We start from the raw sequence: 19,119 nt of genomic DNA, 5'->3' as shown, positions 1-19,119 counted from the left end.
TTTACCGTATGAGAAAGAAGGGCAAATCCTTCCGTTATTTGGACGCAGACGTCGTCGTTAGCCTGATTTCTAACCAGAATCAGCGGAAAGAAATTATGGCAGTGCTTTCTCTAGGAGTGATTCCGTTTCGACCCTTCTTTGGGAAAGTAGACACTTGATACGGGTGATAACCTGGTACAGTTTGTCGTAAACATGATTTGTATTTACTAGTACTGTTCGGTGGCAGTTGTGTTTAAGTACCTCAGGTAGGCGCTTGGCAAGGTTTTTGCTTTCACGTAAACTTCATTGAATCCCTTTACCCACTTAGAAGGCTTGACTATAACTTCGGGTTCACAGGTGAGAACTGGAAACCCCACTCAAGGTCTTTTGGTAATCGACAAAGCTGAGTCTAATTTGTAACCCTGTTCAGGTTGCACGGTTCTGGGCAGCTGGCTCAAGTATTTTTATGTAGATTTGTACATGGAGCACACTGAGATCTTAACCGGAGAATAGACAGACTTGATTTTACTTTGCAGTCACAGTCAAACAGCAGTTAAATCCCTTGCTAATAAAAATATGAGGAAATGGTTCAACAAAAACTTTGTTGAGACAGTGTTTTACTTTGTAGGTCAGGTTGATCTCGAACTTGAAATCCTTGCTGAGTTTCCAGAGTGCTAGGATTACAGGCACTCCACGATAGACTTTTCAGGAAAGTAAAAAGTGTTTGGTTAAAGTTGTATGGAGGTGGTACCTGACTCCAGATTATTATTAAAGTGTTTTTAGGTTATAATTTATAATATTGCTTATTAGTCAAATTGATTCATGTATTTGTGATTGATTTCAACATGTGACTTTCCGTGGAATTTTAATGTTTATTGTCCCCTTCATTTGTTAAGTATGAGTCTAGACTTGTGGTTATAGTTTACTCCTCTGTGCTCTTTTTTTTTTTTTTTTTTTTTTTTTTTTTTTTTTTTGGCCACTGTCACAGTGAATTTACTTTCTGTCTTCCAATCTCACTTAATTCCTCTAAGTTTTGTTTTGTTTTTTTCCAGACAGGATATTTCTGTGTAGGAACTTGTGGAACTTGCTCAGTAGATCAGGCTGGCCTTGAAAACATCGGCCTGCCTCTGCCTCCCAGTCTGGAATCAAAGGCATGCACCATCACTGTCCAGTTCAGTCTTAAGCTTTTGAAAGGTTAGGAAAAATTAGCTGGGCTTGGTGGCACACACCTTTTATCCCGGCACTGGGGAAGCAAAGGCAAGTGGATCTTGGTGTATTCTTGTGTCTCTTAGTTTTGAACATGTTGTGAAGAATGGCGCATAATAATGTATGTGGATAAGTTTAACTTTGCAGTGGTGAGAGTAACAATTGAGGATTTAATGTCATCTCAGCCATAGATGTGCTTTCTTTTCAGTTTTAAAGCTTTTTATTGATAAAACATTTAGTGATTGTCATCAAAATATCTCATGCCTTTAATGATGAAGTAGCATTGTATTCTAGTTTCAAGGATTTCTGGACAGTTATTGACAGTTCAGACTCATGTCTGCAAGGTTAAGGGGTTGGTGCTGATGGTCATGACCAGGAACAAAGCATGTGGCCTTCCCTCCTTTTCTTTTCTTTTCCTTTCTTTCTAAATAGTGCAGGTACTGTAGGGTGTAGTAAATATGGGGAAGGAAGCTCTTGGTGTTACTTCTATGCTAGTTTGATGCTGTGCTTTTGGTTGCTAATAAACCCAGCATATGAATGTAAAGGGTTCACCACCACATCACCACAGCCTAACATTGCAATACAGTTTTGTTTTGTTTTTCTTTTTCTTTTCTTTTCTTTTCTTTTTTTTTTTTTTGCATTTAGAAATTTATTTGGTGGGTGTGGATAGATGGGGAGTTTGGACATAGGTCCCAGGCAGCAGGTGCCTTTACCTAATAGGGACATCTCTCTCTGGCCTGTATTTGAAATTTTTTCTTTGCCGGACTTGGATTAGATGGTGAAAAGCCACATAACTGGGCAGGCCATTTTTTTTTTTTTTTTTTTTGGTTCTTTGAAATAGAATGAGAAAATACCAAAAAAGAAGACAAATGGAAGTCAAGCCTAAAGTAGTGAATGCCTATAGTTTTAGCACTCTGGTGGCTAAGGCAAGAGTAAACAGTTCCGCCCGGCAGTGGTGGCCCATGTCTTTAATCTCAGCATTCAGGAGGCAGAGGCAGGAGGATCTCTTTGAGTTAAAGACCAGCCTGGTCTACAAGAGCTAGTTCCAGGACAGCCTCCAAAGCCACAGAGAAACCCTGTCTCAAAAAAAGAAAAAGTAAACAGCTCCAGGCTAGCGTTGGCTAATGCTGCCTCAAATAAAACAAAGAAAAAAAAAATTAAATTTCACTTATTGTAACATCTATAGGTACTTTGCAGTCAGAATGGGAACGTGCATGGTGGTATTCCTTTTGTGTGTTAATTTCAGTACCCTTGAATTCCAGAACAATCTGGTCTATATAGCAGGGTCCAGGCTATCCAGAGCTACATAGCTGAGACCTTGTCTTTTTTTTTTTTTTTTTTTTCTTATAGATTTATTTATTATGTATAGGGTGTTCTGTCTGCATGTATGCCTGCAGGCCAGAAGAGGGCACCATATCTCATTACAGATGGTTGTGAGCCACCATGCATCTGGTGGGAATTGAACTTAGGACCTGTGGAAGAGCAGTCAGTGCTCTTAACCTTTGAGCCATCTCTCCAGCCCCTTCTTTTCTTTTTAGTATGTGTGTTTTGCCTGCCTGCCTGTATATGTGTGCCTTAGAATCCCTGGAACTGGAATTAGAGAAAGTTGTGATGTGTCTTAAGGGTGCTGGGATTTGAATCCTGGCCCTCTGAAAGAGCAGGCAGTGTTCTTAACCACTGAGCCAGGAGGCGGGATGGAAGAGACACTTAGTATTATAGTAGTTCTAAGATAAGTTTTCTAAAATGTATTTGTATATGTATTCATCTTGTGGATGCCAGAAGAATAAGACCCCACTGGAATTGGAGCATGGATAGTTGTGAACTACCATGTACTCTTAATTATTTCAGCATAATTGTAAGATAGCTTTATTTGACTGACTTGGGTAATGTATTTTAAATGCATATTTCTGTAACCCTCTAGCCCAGCACACTTTTAGTTTTTTGAGACAGGGTTTCTCTGTATAGCTTTGGAGCCTATCCTGGCACTCACTCTGTAGACAAGACTGGCCTCGAACTCACAGAGATCCACCTGCCTCTGCCTCCCAAGTGCTGGGATTAAAGGCATGCACCACCAACGCCCGGCTCAGCACACTTTTTAAAAATCCCTTTTTACATTTATTGGGGGTGTGTGTGTGTGTAACTTAGGAACATTGGCTCTCTCCATCTGTGGGTTCCAGGATTTGTTCATCATGTTTGGTAGCAAGCACCTTTTACAAGATGAGCCATCTAGCTTACTGCTGTTTTTGGGGGGGGAGGGCTTTGCTGGAATTTGATTACAGCTGAAGGTGACCTTGACTGTGAGATCCTCTTGCCTCTACCTCCAAGTGCTAGAAAAGTACATTGTTAATTTCATCTGTACCTGTAAAAGTATTGCTTTATTGCCTTGACTCAGTGTTAAGAACAGTGTGCATAAAGCAAAAAAAGAACCATTTGAGACTGGGAGATGATGGCGTCCACCTTAAATCCCAGCACTCGGGAGGCAGAGGCAGATGGATCTCTGAGTTCGAGGCCAGCCTGGTCTACAGAGTGAGTTCCAGGACAGCAGGGGCTATACAGAGAAACCCTGTCTCCCCCCCCCAAAAAAAAAAAGGTGTTGCTTTATAAGACTGACTTTGGTGTGTGTGTGTGGGGGGGCCTGGGTCCTTTGTAACAGAGCACCCTTGAACTCTTGGTCTTGCAGCCTCTACCTCCCTAGTGCTCGGTTTACAAGCATGTCAAGAATATTCTTAGGTTCAAGACCAGCCTGGTCTACAAGAGCTAGTTCCAGGATACCCTCCAAAGCCACAGAGAAACCCTGTCTCAAAACCCCCCCACAAAAAAAAGAGTATTCTTAGGTACAGTTTTGATGATTTTACATTTCTATGTTTATTTTGTGTGTCTGTGCGTCTGTGCGCTCCAGCGGTGAGCCTAGAGTGGATACTTTTGTGAAGGTCAGAGGACAGACAACTTGTTTGAGACTTGATTCTCTCCTTTCTTGAGGTCTGCAGAGACTGAACTTGGGTCTTTAGACTTGCTGCAAACACCTTTACTCTCTGAGCCATCTTGATGGCCTGTGTTTGCTTTTGTGTGTGGGGGTGGTGGTGGGAAAAACACAAACCCATCCTTGTTGAGTCTTGCACAGTATACTGACTGGTGTTAGTGCTTTTCAGGCTCTTTGAGAGTAATTTTCACTCAACATCAACTCTTTCAAGGATTCAGTAACATCATACTCCTTTGCCTCATGTTTGTGCTTTGCATATTTACAGTCACTGTTGTTTTTGCATTAAGCAGTTTGCCAAAGGTTTGGTTGGTGTTTCTTCTGAGTAACCACAGTAATGAGGAAAGCCTGTGATTGTAACTGCCTGAGGTGAGTCATTTCAGTAAGGACCCCTGTGGAAGATTTCAGCGTTGCCAGAGAAGCCATTAGAAGCTGTATTACAGAAGGTTGTAGGGAATTACACTCTCTAATTTGGAGCTTTTAGTATTCTTTTATGTGATAGGAATTCTATAGTTCAAATTGAAGTTTACGTTCAGAACTTCTTTCCAAAAGTAAATTTAACTATGGATGATGTAACGGGCTTTTACAATGTCTGCAATGAGGTGAATGCAGTTGTTTTTATTTGCTGGTCCCAGGGTCTTCATATTTTTCCAGGCTGACCTTGATTGATCCTCTTGCCTATAGGAGTGTACTCCCACATCCTGCTGAGACTGCAGTTGCTTTTGTCACATACCTTAATTCAAGCATGACCTGTTTGCTAATGTTAATAATTTATGAAGAAAGTCGAACTAAATGTACATCATCATTATTTTTTTTTTTTTTTCAAGACGGTTTCTCTGTATTGCTGTTCTGGATCTAGCTCTGTAGACCAGGCTGGCTTCGAACTCACCGAGATCCTCCTGCCCCTGCCTCCTGAGTGCTGGGATTAAAGGCATGCGCCACCAATGCCTGGCCTAAATGTACATTTTTAAAACTTTTGAGATGTTAGATACTGTCACTGAGGGTGTCAAAAAAAAACTTTTTAAAAAGATGACTATGTGTTTGCTGCACTGAGCATGTGCTGTTGGAGACTAGAAGAGGGCTTTGAATTCTTAGGAGCCGGAATTACCTTCGAATGTGAGCTGCCTGACATGGGTGCTGGGAACTAAACTTGGGTCTTTTGGAAGAGCAGGAAGTACTATTAACTGCTGAAACATTTATTCAGTCCCAAACTTACCACTTAAAATTTCTGTCTATAATCTTGTGAAAAAAATTCTCCAATGCCCGAGGTGGGGAAAAGGTTCAGAATTTGGGAGGGAAACTTAAAGGTGGAAAATCAGTAGTCAAAGGAGCTGGGGACCAGCTGCCAGGCCTAACAGCCTGAGTTCAGTCACTGGGACCTGCATTTGGAAGAGAGAACCAAGTTGCTTTGTGAGACCTCCAGATGCATGCTATAGCATATGCATGCCCACACATACACAAAAACAAACTTTTTTTTAAATTGCTGTAGTCCATGACACCATTTATTAGATGCCTGCAGGCAGCTCAACAGGTTGAAGTGTGTCCTTTCCAAGTGACTCAGTTGTTCTAACCTCTTCTGGACAGCTCTGCTGGTTTTTGCTTTCTGGCTGCTGGTCTGGCCTCAGTCTTTGTCTTGTCTGAGAGTCTTTGCAACTCAGCTCTGCTAGTCTAAAAGGCACTATGAACTTTTTAAAAAATTGTTATGTTATGTACTTTGGTGTTTTGCCTGTATATATGTCTGTGTAAGGTTATCAGATCTTAGAGTTATAAACAAGTTGTAAGTTGCCATGTGGGTGCTGGGAATTGAACCCCAAGTTCTCTGGAAGCGCAGACGGTGTTCTTAACCTCTTAACTGATGAGCCATCTTTCACCCGGACATTGTGAACTTTTATTCTGTGTTGTTGTTGTTGTTGTTGTTGTTGTTGTTGTTGTTGTTGAATCAGCTAGTGAATCTGGTCGGTTTCAAGGACTTCCTGGAGTAATTTTGAATTGTTTACCTCTGCTTAAAGAGCTTCTCTGCTGGATGGAATATTTGAAATGCCATCACTACCCCACATACACTGAATTGTTTTGAGACAGTTCTATATCAGTCTTAAAGATATTTTTTTATCTCTAAAAGATATAGTGAAGGAGAGCCCTGAACAGTGGGGGCTTTCTCCCAGACCCCAGATTAGGCACAAACCACACAGAGACACCTGGTTTCACAGAGAAAGTCCTCTATTAAGCAGGGAAGAAAAGTTAAAGTGGCTGCTTTCTGACTGGGGAAAAAACAGTACCACATGATCTTGCAGGTGTAATTTTTAAGACAAGGAAAAGGGCAGCTCTGTGTTAAAATGGAGGAGGATGCAGTGGTAAAGGACATCAGGGGACTAGGTCTGCCTCTGGATAGAGAGGAGACAAATGTGGCAAATGGTGGTTTATAAAGGTAGAATGGGAGACCCTGTGTTAGGATGAGGTGTTTAATTTTAGTTGGGCATGTTAATTAGGTTAGAATAGACCTTGGTGGCTGGCTTAAGGAATGTAATTTAATGGTGTGGTTCTTTGTTTTTTAAGCAAGGCAGAGGGAATGGGGAGAAGGGCAAGACCTGCCAGAGCCACATGTTCAAGTGAGGTAGTGTCTCTTTATATAATATATTGAATAAATACTGAAAATACTACGTTTCCTTACTATTGGTTTAATTTCTGTTAGTGATAAAATTCCACAACAAAAGCCATTAAGTAAGGAAAGGGTTTATTTTGGCTTACAGTTGCAGAAGGGATATAGTCTCCCATGGTTGACAAAGAACATGAGGCTGGCCAGCCACTCTTTAGAGGACATCCAGGAAAAAAGAAAGAATAGGAAATGGACCCAGGCTGTAAAACCTCAGTCTGCCTCCAGCAACATGCTTTCTATTAAAGGAATGGGCGCTACTGCCCAGCAAGCTTTTTTTTAAAAAAAAAAAAAACATAAATGTTTGCAAGAAAATATTCTTTGTTTTTTGTTTTGCGAGACAGGGTTTCTCTGTGGCTTCGAGGCTGTCCTGGAACTAGCTCTTGTAGACCAGGCTGGTCTTGAACTCACAGAGATCCACCTGCATCTGCCTCCCAAATGCTGAGATTAAAGGCGTGCGCCACCATTGCCCAGCTTTTTTGTTTGTTTTTGTTTTTTGGAAAATATTCTTAGTAGAAGTGAACAGTGAGCCTGTTCTTTTCCCATTGTTAAATACTCTGTCAAAGAAATTTAAAAATTGGTGTGTATTGTTTTCTGGCTTTTCCTAATAATTTAGACATTATCAGCATATATCAACCTGCCTTAATTTATGTTCATTATTTGGTTCCTGTTGGGCATGTAAATGATGTCTTTTAACATTTCTAGCTAGCATGGAGAGGGAGGAAGGCACGTTGGGAGGTGAATATGAGTGAGAATGATGATGTAAACTACTGGTAGGTACTTAGAAAGACAGTGTGACTAAGCTTTAAAAAAGAAAGAAAGAAAAACATGTGCTGGGCAGTGAGTGGTAACCCCAGCAGAGGTAGGCAGATCTCTTAGTTCGAAGTCAGCCGGGTCTGCAGGGTGAGTTCCAGGACAGCCAAGGCTACACAGAGAAACACTGTTTGAAAAACAAAAAAAGAAACACATTTTAGATTTTGGCAAATACTGCCAAATTGTTTCTCAGCTTTGTAGCCTTGTAGTGTTTAGAGTATTTTTCATCACTGATGGCAGATATCTATTTATTTATTTTATGATTTGACTTGAAGGTGGTGGAAACTTACCATTTAAAGGTTTCTGATCACAGTCAAGCATGCCTGCAGTCCCTTGGATGGCAGAGGCATTCAAATCTGAGTTCCAGGACCAGCCTTTCTACAGAATTCTAGGACAGCCAGAGCTACACAAGAAAACTCTGTCTCGAGGGGCTGAAGAGATGGCTCAGAGCACTGGCAGCTCTTCCAGAGGTTCTGAGTTCAATTCCCAGCAACCACATGGTGGCTCACAACCATCTATAATGAGGTTTGGTGACCTCTTTTGGGGTGTAGGCATATATGCCAGAACACTGTATACATAATAAGCAAATATTTTTAAAAAAGAAAAAAAACCCTGTCTCAAAAAAACAAAGACAACAAAAAGTTTTGTAATCACACTACCAAGATTGTTGATTGTGTGCCTGTGTTTCCTTAACAGTTGAAACTGTCTTCCTGAGTGTTAACTTTTCTGCCTTAAGCTTATCAAAAAGCTAGATCATAATTGTCTTCCAGGCACTTGATTACAGACACAAGCTACCATGACTGGCTGTTTTGTCATTTTGCAAGGTGAGATCACTATAGGCCTCTGGTCTTGAATTCAGAGCTTCTGCCTTGGTTTCCTAGTGCTGTGATTACAGAAATGTTCTTCTATATCCATCTGGGAGGTTCAGAAATAATTTGGAGAAATATTAAATATCTAAGGCATGGGAACTGGAGAAATGGCTTAGCGTTTAAGAACATTTGTTGCTCTTGTTGAGGCTCTGGTTCTGTTCCCAGTACTCATGTGGTGGCTCACAATGATCTGTAATTCCAGTTTAAGGAATCTGGTTCCCTCCTCCTGGCCTGTAAGCACCAGACATGCTTGTAGTGTGCATACATACATGCAGGACAGAACACTCATACCCATAAAAATAAGTCTTAAAATGATTTTCTAAAGCACATAGTCTTTTTTAATAATGGGCAAACTAGCCGGGCGTGTGCACCTACACACTACAGGCCTCCCACTCACAGTATTAAAAATAGAATCTTTAGGCCAGGCGGTGGTGGCACACGCCTTTAATCCCAGCACTCGGGAGGCAGAGGCAGGTGGATCTCTGTGAGTTCGAGGCCAGCCTGGTCTCCAGAGCGAGTGCCAGGATAGGCTCCAAAGCTACACGGAAAACCCTGTCTCAAAAAAACAAAAAAAGGGGGGGCAACCTATAAGAATGTTTGGAGGCTGGACATTGTGGCTCATACCTATAATCGGTAGGTACTTAGGGTATTAAGACAGGAGGATTGCTATGAGTTCAAAGCCACACATACTATATAATGAGTTCCAGGCTGCCCTGGGCTACAGAGTAGCCTTTTCTCAAAAAGAAGGTGGCTCGGACCTTAAGTTGCAGAGAATGATCTTAAAAGTCAAGTATTGTTATTTCTAAGGAAAATGCTACAGAGCAAGACAGGTTAAGGATAGCCCCCTCAGAACCACACATGTACACACAAAGACATCGAGTTATATCAGGTTAATGTTGTTATAAAGCCCAGTCTGTTGTCTAGTCTCAAAATTTCACCATATATGTATTTATGGTCAGGGCGGCATATGCCATTACATATGTGCTATTACATGTGAGGAAGTCAGAGTCACTTCTCTTCTTCCACTATGTAGGTCCTGGGGGCACTTGAGTTGTCATGTTCAGCACCAGTCATTTGTACAGGATGAGATCTCCCAGTCTTTAAATTTATTATTATAATTGTGTGAGTTAATCATGTGTGCATTGAGTGACCTATGTAGGGAAGTATTTCGTGGTGAACCATGTGGAGGCCGGAGGATACCTTTGTAGGGTCCATTCTCCTTTCTCTTTTACATGGGTTCTGGAATACTGCCAGACTTGCCAGGCAGGTATCTGGACCAACTGAGCAGTCTCACTGACTAGGTGTATGTGTGGGGCGGGGGGTATTGTTTTGGTTGTGGTGATGGTTGTTAGCAGCAGTGGTAGTTTGTTTGTTTGTTTTGTTTTTTGTTTTTTCTTGAGATAGCATGTTATTATGCAGCCTTGGTTGACCTGGAACTCAATGTAAACCAGACTACAGAGAATCACCTGCCTCCTAAGTTCTGTGACTAAAGACACCAGGCCTTTGCCAATCTCTTAAACTTTTTTTGAGTCTTGATTTTGTTGTGTTGCCCATGCTGGCCTCAAACTTGTCACTCCCTTCTGTTAGTGTTAAGGCAGCTGGTATTACAAGTATGCGCTTAACCTGGCTTGGACCTCGTTTGATTCATCAGGTGGTTTGTTCTATTTCGTTCCACTCCCAATTACTGGAGCTTGAACCCCAGTACTCCCCGCCCCCCTTTTTGAGACAGAATCTCAGTAAGTTGCCCAGCTGGCCTTGAACTCAGTTTGTAAGCTGGGTAGGCTTTGAACTTGAGCTCTTCCTGCCTCAGTCTTCTGAGTATCCAGGATTAAAGGCTAGTGCCACCAGGCCTGGCCAGATAGAGGATAGGTTTTAACTTCAATTTTTATTGGCAAAACTATGAAATCATACTGCTTTGATATTTCATATTTAATTAACATCAAATTCTAATTGTCTAAAAAGAATCATTACTCGAGATTTTTTACTGCTTATTTTGTGCTAGCTATAGAACTCAGTCTGGTTGCATGCCTTAGAGTGAGCTACCTGGTTACCCTTCTCACTGTAGTTTGCATTTAATATTTTTTTCATGGGTTATAGTTAATGCATTGATAATCACAGTAACCTTGAAATTTTGTGTGAAAGGTGGTAGTTTGGAATTTTGATTAATGTGCTTTGGTTTACCAAATTAAGTATGAAATCTGGAGGAGTTAAAAAAAAAAAAAGTAGGCTTGGTGTGGTGGAAACCTTGTGATACCAGCACTTAGGAGGCCGAAGCAGAATTGTTTTGAGTTCAAGGCCAATTTGGGTTACATAATGAGACTCTGTCTCAATGAAAAGAATATCAACAGGAGAGAATTAAATTCATTTCATGTTCATGCTTTCCTCAGGGGTCTATGAAGAGTCACTCAGTGAAAGATTGGCTTGTAGGAAGTGTCTAGCAGATTTTATGGACAGTTAGAGGAACTTTAGCAAAAACACAAAGCTAATTTATTTTAAATGAGTGTAATCTTTGATTTAGACCATGAGTCTCGGGGCCTAATCTGTAACTAGTTAAAAGCTGTTGAAAAGCTTAAACATTGATTGTGGGGAACTTGCTGTACAAGATACCTAAGAGAAGAGAAAGTAAGTTAGGATGGGAAAAGAAAAAGTTGGAGTGGGATCATTCCTCATTATATTCAAGTATATTACTGAAATATCACAATGTACCTCATGTCAGTGACAAAATGGGGCCTACAAAAATGGTGTAGTTTTTTTTAAAGATTTTTGCTTTTGGGGTTTTTGGTTTTTGGTTTTTTTTTTTCTTTGTTTTTGTTTTTTTCGAGACAGGGTTTCTCTGTGGCTTTGGAGGTTGTCCTGGAACTAGCTCTGTAGACCAGGCTGGCCTCGAACTCACGGAGATCCTCCTGTCTCTGACTCCCGAGTGTTGGGATTAAAGGCGTGTGCCACCACCGCCTGGCCTAAAGATTCTATTTTTAATACTGTGAGTGGGAGGCCTGTAGTGTGTAGGTGCAGAACCATAGGATGTGTGTGCATGCATGCATGCATGTATGCCAGAAGAGAGCTGCAGTTACAGGTAGTTGTGAATCTGGAAACTGGACTCAGGTCCTTTGTAAGAGCAAGTGCCTTCTCTTAATTGCTGAGCCATTTTTCTAGATGTTTGTTTTTAAATAATAAAAATTTCCTGCCAGACATAGTGCACATAGGCAGGCAGATTTCTGGGTTCAAGGCGAGCCAGGACCACACAGAGAAACCCTGTCTTGGGACACCCCTCTCCCATTTCATTTTTCTTATGAGATCCACCTGCCTGTGCCTCCTGAGTACCATGCTCAGCTTACAGCTAGTTCTTAAAACACAAGATGATGGGGTGCTAGAGAGATGGCTCAGGGGTTAAGAGCACTGACTGTTCTTCCAGAGGTTCTGAGTTCAATTCCCAGCAACCACATGGTGGCTCACAACCATCTGTAATGTGATCTGGTACCCTCTTCTGGCATTCACTGTATACATGGTAAATAAATAAACAAATAAATAAATCTTTTTTAAAAAAACAAGATGATGTTTACTGGGAAACAGATCATATTTAAATAGACATAATTGGTATACTTTTTAGAAAATAGCTGACAATTCTGTAAGTCATGTTCATTTTTATTAAAATTTAAGAATATAAAGTTTAGAGTTTAGAAGATGAAGTTGTACTTGGTCAAAAGATGAATACATCAGAACATAAGTATTACTTGGCAGTCTTTCTAAATGGAAGTTTTAGAACTAAGCAGTTTTTGAAGGTTAAGTACTTTTTTTTCTCTTAATAGGTTTGTAAATATTATCTCTGTGGTTTTTGTCCTGCGGAATTGTTTACAAATACTCGATCTGATCTTGGTAAGTGATTTTTCTGTTTACCTTTTATCACACTTAGAATTAAACTTTCTTCACCTGGCATGACAACACAAGCCTATAATCTCAGCAGGAGACAAGGGTCTTGAGTTGAAAGCCAGCCCAGATTATGTAGTAAAACTTTGTATCTAATCAAAACTCAAAACTTTCTTTGTAATCCTGAAGGTTTTCTTCCCTTGAAAATTTGAAAATTACTTGGTTCAATTATAAGTATGTTAGTTAATGTTAGTTTGCTTAAACACACTGGCATAATTAAATGTTCACACCTACACCTGTAAAACATGAAAGCGAAAATTGTTCATATACACACACTCTACTCTAGCACAGGCTAGCCTGCAAAGCACTTATGTGGCCCAGGCTGGCCTAAAGCATAGAGCAGTCCTCCTGCCTCGATGTCTTCTGAATGCTAGGATGGCAGGTATAAGTGACCATGCCTGGCCAAAATGGAAACTACACTAAAGGCAGGTAACATCAGGAATCAGCAAATTTTAGGATATCAATCTCAACAGACCAGAGATACCTGTGTTGAAAAGTCTGCAGAAGGGACTGAAAAAAACAAGCGTTGGATCCCGGAATCTTGGCGAGTGCTGAATTTGGGGCATCGGGGTACTATAAAAGTCAGGGCTGAATCATAAGACTAAAAGTGCAGAAAGATTTTCAGTTGATTTTTTTCAGCATTGATACTGTTAATATTTTGAAGCAATATATTTGAGGGTGTTGGCAGCATTCCTAGCCCATACCTGCTATTTCCAGTAGCATATGCCACCATGACAACCAAGACTGTCACCAGCACCAGACATTGACAGTTGTTCTCTGGGGTCTAAATAACTCCCAGTAAAGAACCACTAGTTTAGGTATTCTTGTACATTTCTTGATACTAACTTTTCTACCCCAGCGCCCCAGGAAGATAGGGTTATTTTTTGGAGAGATTGACCAGAGGCCTCTGAAGCGTAAACTACAAATATTATTGGCTGAGTTGTAAGTTCTCTCACATTACTGATACCAGTGTTTGCCTTGGGGTATATTATGGCTGGAAGAGTCTGGATCCTCAGGGCAATTCTGAGCAAAAATGGGATTGTAAAAGTTGTTTTTTTGTTTGTTTGTTTTTTTAGATTTTATTTATTTATTATGTATACAGCATTCTGCTTCCATGTATATCTGCACACCAGAAGAGGGCACCAGATCTCATTACAGATGGTTGTGAGCCACCATGTGGTTGCTGGGAATTGAACTCAGGACCTCTGGAAGAGCAGTCAGTGCTCTTAACCTCTGAGCCATCTCTCCAGCCCTGTAAAAACGTTCTAAGTAAGCACTTAATAGTGGTGTTTTCTTAGAGGTATTTAGAATGATATAGCTAGAAATTTCCCCCTGGTACAGGGAGCAGGGGAACACCTCAGAACTCTGAGAATCTCCTTTAAACAAATTAGTTCTTGGTTTTCCTTTGGTAAAGGCCCTTGCTGACATATCCTGCACATTCATTCTAATTTCCAGTCAGAATTTGGAAGTATCCTTTAAAAACTAGTTGGCAGGGCTGGAGAGATGGTTCAGTGTTTTAAAGCACTTGCTCTGCAAAGGACTTGGTTCAAGTCCTAGCATCCACATGGTAGCCCACAACCCCTGTGAATCCAGTTCTAGGGGCTCTGATGTCCTTTTATGACCAGGCATGTAAATGGTGTGTGTGCTGGCAAAACAGTCTTTAAAAAAGTAAGTTGCCTGTCAGGGAACACTAACTAGGCAGACATTTAACTTAAGTTAACAAAATGGTCAAGGGAGGAGGTATGATGGTAATAAATGATGGGAAATACAAAAGGAAAAGATTTGAAATTGTTTAGAAATCTTACCTAGGCTTAGTATCTTCCAAGAAATGGTTATGTGCACATTAAAAAGAATAGATTGCAGTTAAGCTGAACATCTTAAAAATAAAGGTTTTAGAAGTTAAAACTAGAGACATGTGAAATAAAAGCTAGTGGACTGGGCTGGGGTTGGCTTAATGGGTAAGAGGGCTTGCTCTGTAGCATGAGCATCTGAATTCAAACTCCAGCACCCACAAGAAAAGCCGCTCATGCCTGTATTGGCAGCATTGTGGGGTGGATAGCAGGTGGGTTAGTTGGCTGGCTAGCCAGCCTAGTTGAACAGCAAACAGGAAGACACCAAAGTCATGCTCTGACTCCTGCAAGCTTGCATGTGCACATATAAGAATGTTATACACTCGGGGCTGGAGAGATGGCTCAGAGGATAAGAGCACTGCTTGCTCTTCCAGAGGTCCTGAGTTCAATGCCCAGCAATCACATGGTGACTCACAACCATCTGTAATGAGATCTGGTGCCCTCTCTGACCTGCAGATATACATGTAGGCAGAACACTGTATACATAATAAATAAATAAATCTTTAAAAAAAGAGTACTGTACACTCTTATGCATTTGTCGCACACAATATACATATATACATACAAAAAATAAATCACTTGACTGAATTGAAGGTGATGTCGCATGCCTATTGTAATCTCAGTACCCTGGATGCTGAGGCAGGAGACCCTCACATTAGTGACCAGCCAGTGCTACATAGAAGGATATGTACATTAATAGAAAGGACTGGAATAATTTGAAAATAAAAGGAATTTTGTGAAATGTGCAGTAGAACAGAAAAAGATTAGTATGAAAGCATTTGTTTAAATCAGCACCATGATTAATAGTTTAAGACAATGCAGATTTAGAAGAAAATATAAAAGAAATGCATCTTAAAAAATTTTAGAGATTTATTTCATTTATATATATGAGTGTTTTCATCTGTGTGAATATTTATTTACCACATGCATGTCTGGTGCCCACAGAGGTCACAGGGCATCAGATCCCCTGGAATTGTAGTTACGGATGATCATGAGCCACCATGTAGGTACTGGGAATTTAACCCCAGTCTTCTGCAAGAGCAATAAGTGCTTTCACTACCAAGCCATCTCTCTAAGCCCCAATACATTTTAAAATATAGTTTGAACATTAGTCTTCAGTTAAATCCTTCACGTGATAGGCACAACAAATGACAAGAATCCATAGCCTCCCTGGCACACCTTGGTGAATTTGAGAACAGCAAACATAACCACAAATTATGATTGAGAATGACCCAAAACTTATCAGTAGCAATACAAGAAGTTTGAAAGCAGCAGAGAAATACCTTCAGAGTTGATGCTAATACCAGAATAGTATAGGAAACATCGAAGTATGAGGGTGAAGAGAAAGATGTTTTTGGACATTGGAAGTCTCAGTAAACATGCATCCTTTCTCAGCCAAGTTATCCAGGACAACGTTCATTGATCTGAAAAGAATGAAGAAAAATAAACTCTGGTACTCTATCCAATACAGTATGAATAAGGAATTCTTTAATGTGGCAACTCTAGTAAGCTTGGAAAATAAGCATTCCAGATGGAAGTAAGGTGAGGCTCCCTGCAGAGAACAGAACTTGATCAGTTGCTGCCTTGTTGTCTTTAGGGAAATTAGTATGGAGATATTTTTGACTAAGTGGAAGTGTTTAAGAAAGATCTAAAAATATAATCATAAAAAAAGAAAGTTTGGGGGCTGGAGAGATGGCTCAGAAGTTAAGAGCATTGACTGCTCTTCCAGAGGTCCTGAGTTCAATTCCCAGCAACCACATGGTGGCTCACAACCATCTGTTATGAGATCTGGTGCCCTCTTCTGGTGTGCAGATATACATGGAAGCAGAATGTTGCACACAAAATAAACAAAACAAATAAATAAATAAATAAGTAAAATCTTAAAAAAACAAGTTTCAAGGAAAGAACACAAAAATACCATGCACACCTTTTGATTGGTTTCCAGAGAATGCTGTTTGCCTGGACAAAATGTAAATACCAAAAGATTGTTGATTTTTTTTTTTTTTTTTTTTTTTTTTTTTTTTTGAGCAGGGTATTTTTGTAGTTTTAGCTGCTCTGATTGTGTAGACCAGACTGGCCTCAAACTTAAGAGTTACTGAATTCCTAAGTGCTGGGATTAAAGGTGTGTGCCACTTTATTCAAACTAAATTTTCATTGTAAAATATTGATTAAAAATAAGCACCAGAGCCGTGTGTTGGTGGAGCACTCCTTTATTTTTCATCCCAACACTTGGGAGGCAGAGGCAGGTGGATCTCTGTGAGTTCGAGGCCAGCCTCGTCTACAGAGTGAGTACCAGGATAGTCTCCAAAGCCACAGAGAAACCCTGTCTCGAAAAACAAAGACCCCCCCCCAAAAAAAAAAAACCCCACAGAATTCCAAAATAATGGAGTTAAATTTAGAAGAAATAGCCAAAAGTAAAAAATGGTTGAGAACGAGAGCTTTGTGTTACTTTATGTACAAGTATTTGAAGATAATATCAACGCTCAGTAGTCTCTAGCATTCAGGGTTTGTTTGGTGGCAGTAAGGGACAGTTTCCTTCTGTTTCCTGTTCCCTTTGTTGACTTAGGGACTAAAGAGGCCAATTTTCATGATATTTTATGACTCAGTAGCATCAATTTTATTGTCTACAGTCTACTTAGTGATAAAATGTGTTCTTTTTCCATTATATTTTTTTTGAAACTTTTTTTTTTTTTTTTTTTGGATTTTATTTATTATGTATACAGTCTTCTGCCTGCACTCCAGCAGAGGGCACCAGATCGCATTCAAGGTGGTTGCGAGCCAACATGTGGTTGCTGGGAATTGAACTCAGGACCTCTGAAAGCAGTCGGTGCTCTTAACCTCTGAGCCATCTCTCCAGTCCCTATATTTTTATTATTTTTAGGGGCTGTATTTACTGTAGTAGCCACATTGATACTGTAGGCAGCTGTATTTGGTTTCACAGGGATGCTAGGAATTAAATGTATTAGAGAGGGATACACTGCCCAGGTTGGCACATGTCACATGAGTGAAAATACTCAAAGGCCTTCACCTTTTTAAAAAGGAAAGAGAAAAGTCTAGTATAGTGGTCTACTTTTATTATCCTGTATCACTTAGGAAGCTGAGGTAGGAGGATCCTAAGTTCTAGACTAGCCCAGGCTACTTAGTAAGATGCTATTTCCAGTGAAAGAGTGTTAATATCACAAATAATTTATACATGCTCTTTTCTCTCTCCCAGGTCCATGTGAAAAAATTCACGATGAAAATCTAAGGAAACAGTAAGTTGTATTTTTTTAAAGTCATTCTCCCCTCCTAGTTATTTAGTTTAAGGAGACAAGCATTGAAGAAACAATTGGAATTAATGTAAAATAATGTTTCGTGGAAGTCTAGACACTGTTTGGGCCTGATACGGTTTAATAGCTTCAATAATGATGTTTGCTACCATATGAATGCATATTATATGCCCAATTTTTCTATATTACATGTACATCTCTCCTTGTTTGCTCTTTTATAGTTCATTTTATAATTGTTTGTAATCCCCTCCTCTTATTGTTTAAGATAGAGTCTCTTGTTCAGTCCTGCATATGATAGGCTACCTGGCCTTAAAGCTTGTGGGGATTTTCCTGTCTTTGCCTCCTATCTCACTCTTAAGAATGCTGGGATTACCTGTGCTGTTGTTCCTGGCTTTGTATGGATGCAAACTCAGGTCTTTGTGCATATATAGTAAGCAATGTAACCCATTGAACCATCTCTCCAGCTTCGGCATATGGGTCATTTGAGCACGGGGTAGGGATGTATATAGAGGTCCAAAGTAGACAGACATTCATTGGGTGTCCTTCTTTATTTATTGAGACAAAGTCTCCTGTTGGCTAATTCTGGCTAGTCTATTGAGCCAGCTTGCTCCAGGAATCCATTTTCTATTTTTCAAGCATCAGGAATATAAGTGACTGTCCTGACTGCACAGCTTTATTCATTCATTCTTTCATTCATTCATTTTGAGGCAGGGTTTCTCTGTGTAGCCCTGGCTGTCCCGGAACTTGCCCTGTAGACTAGACTGGCTTTGAACTCAAAGAGAAATGCCTGCCTCTGCTTCCCAAGTTCTGGTATTAAAGGCATGTGCTACCACCACCCAGCTTTTAAAATTTATTTTTACTTGAGATACCATCTTACTCTGTAGCCTAGCTGGCCTGGAACTCACTATGTAGGCCAGGGTGGCCTCGAACTCACAGATCATCTGTCTCTAGTGCTATAATTTGAGCATATACCAGCATGGTGAGCTACTTTTTAATTTTTAAATCATATTTATTTGATTTGTGTGTCTTACGTGTGTGGGTATACCAGTGCCATGGTATACTTGTGGATCTAAAAAGATGACTTCTGGGCATTTGTTCTTTTCTACCATGTGGGTCCCTGGGATCAAACTCGGGTTGACAGGCTTAGCAGTAAGTTACCTGCTGAGTCTTTTCACTGGTTTATAGGTAAGATTTGTGGGTTTGGGATCATAGATAGATTCAGTGTAGTAGTAGAACTGTCAGTATAGTAGTGGAGCTGGTGCTTAAACCTGTTTAAAGCTTGTGATTTTACCTAGGCCTGGGAGTGAAGACCTGTAAAACCCGTTTTTTGGGGGAAACAGGAAGATTCAAGTTCAAGGCCAATCTGGGCAACTTAATGGGGCCCCTTTTTAAAAAATAAAGGGGAAGAGATTGGGCTGGAGAGATGACAAAGAAGTTAAGAGCACGGACTGCTCTGTCAGAGGTCCTGAGTTGAATTCCCAGCAACCATATGGTGGCTCACAACCATCATTATGAGATCTGGTGCCCTCTTCTGGTGTGCAGATATACATGGAAGCAGAATGTTGTACATAATGAATAAATA

The 19,119-nt window shown here is 40.3% G+C and overlaps 1 protein-coding gene across 6 annotated transcripts in view; it reads left to right on the top strand.

Annotated features, from left to right (window-relative positions):
* The window catches only part of Luc7l3 (LUC7 like 3 pre-mRNA splicing factor), a 32,606-nt gene that overhangs the window by 559 nt on the left and 12,928 nt on the right, over window positions 1-19,119 (top strand). For all 6 annotated transcript variants that reach the window (XM_027424333.2, XM_035447445.1, XM_035447444.1 and 3 more), the window contains exons 2-3: window positions 12,301-12,367; window positions 17,483-17,522. In XM_027424333.2, the coding sequence (XP_027280134.1) occupies window positions 12,301-12,367; window positions 17,483-17,522 (107 nt within the window). The remainder of the gene's footprint in view (window positions 1-12,300; window positions 12,368-17,482; window positions 17,523-19,119) is intronic.

Source organism: Cricetulus griseus, chromosome 7, assembly GCF_003668045.3.
Source record: "Cricetulus griseus strain 17A/GY chromosome 7, alternate assembly CriGri-PICRH-1.0, whole genome shotgun sequence".
Lineage (NCBI taxonomy): Eukaryota > Metazoa > Chordata > Mammalia > Rodentia > Cricetidae > Cricetulus > Cricetulus griseus.
The sequence above is the reverse complement of the archived record's forward strand: the minus strand, read 5'-3'. Positions and strand labels throughout refer to the sequence as shown.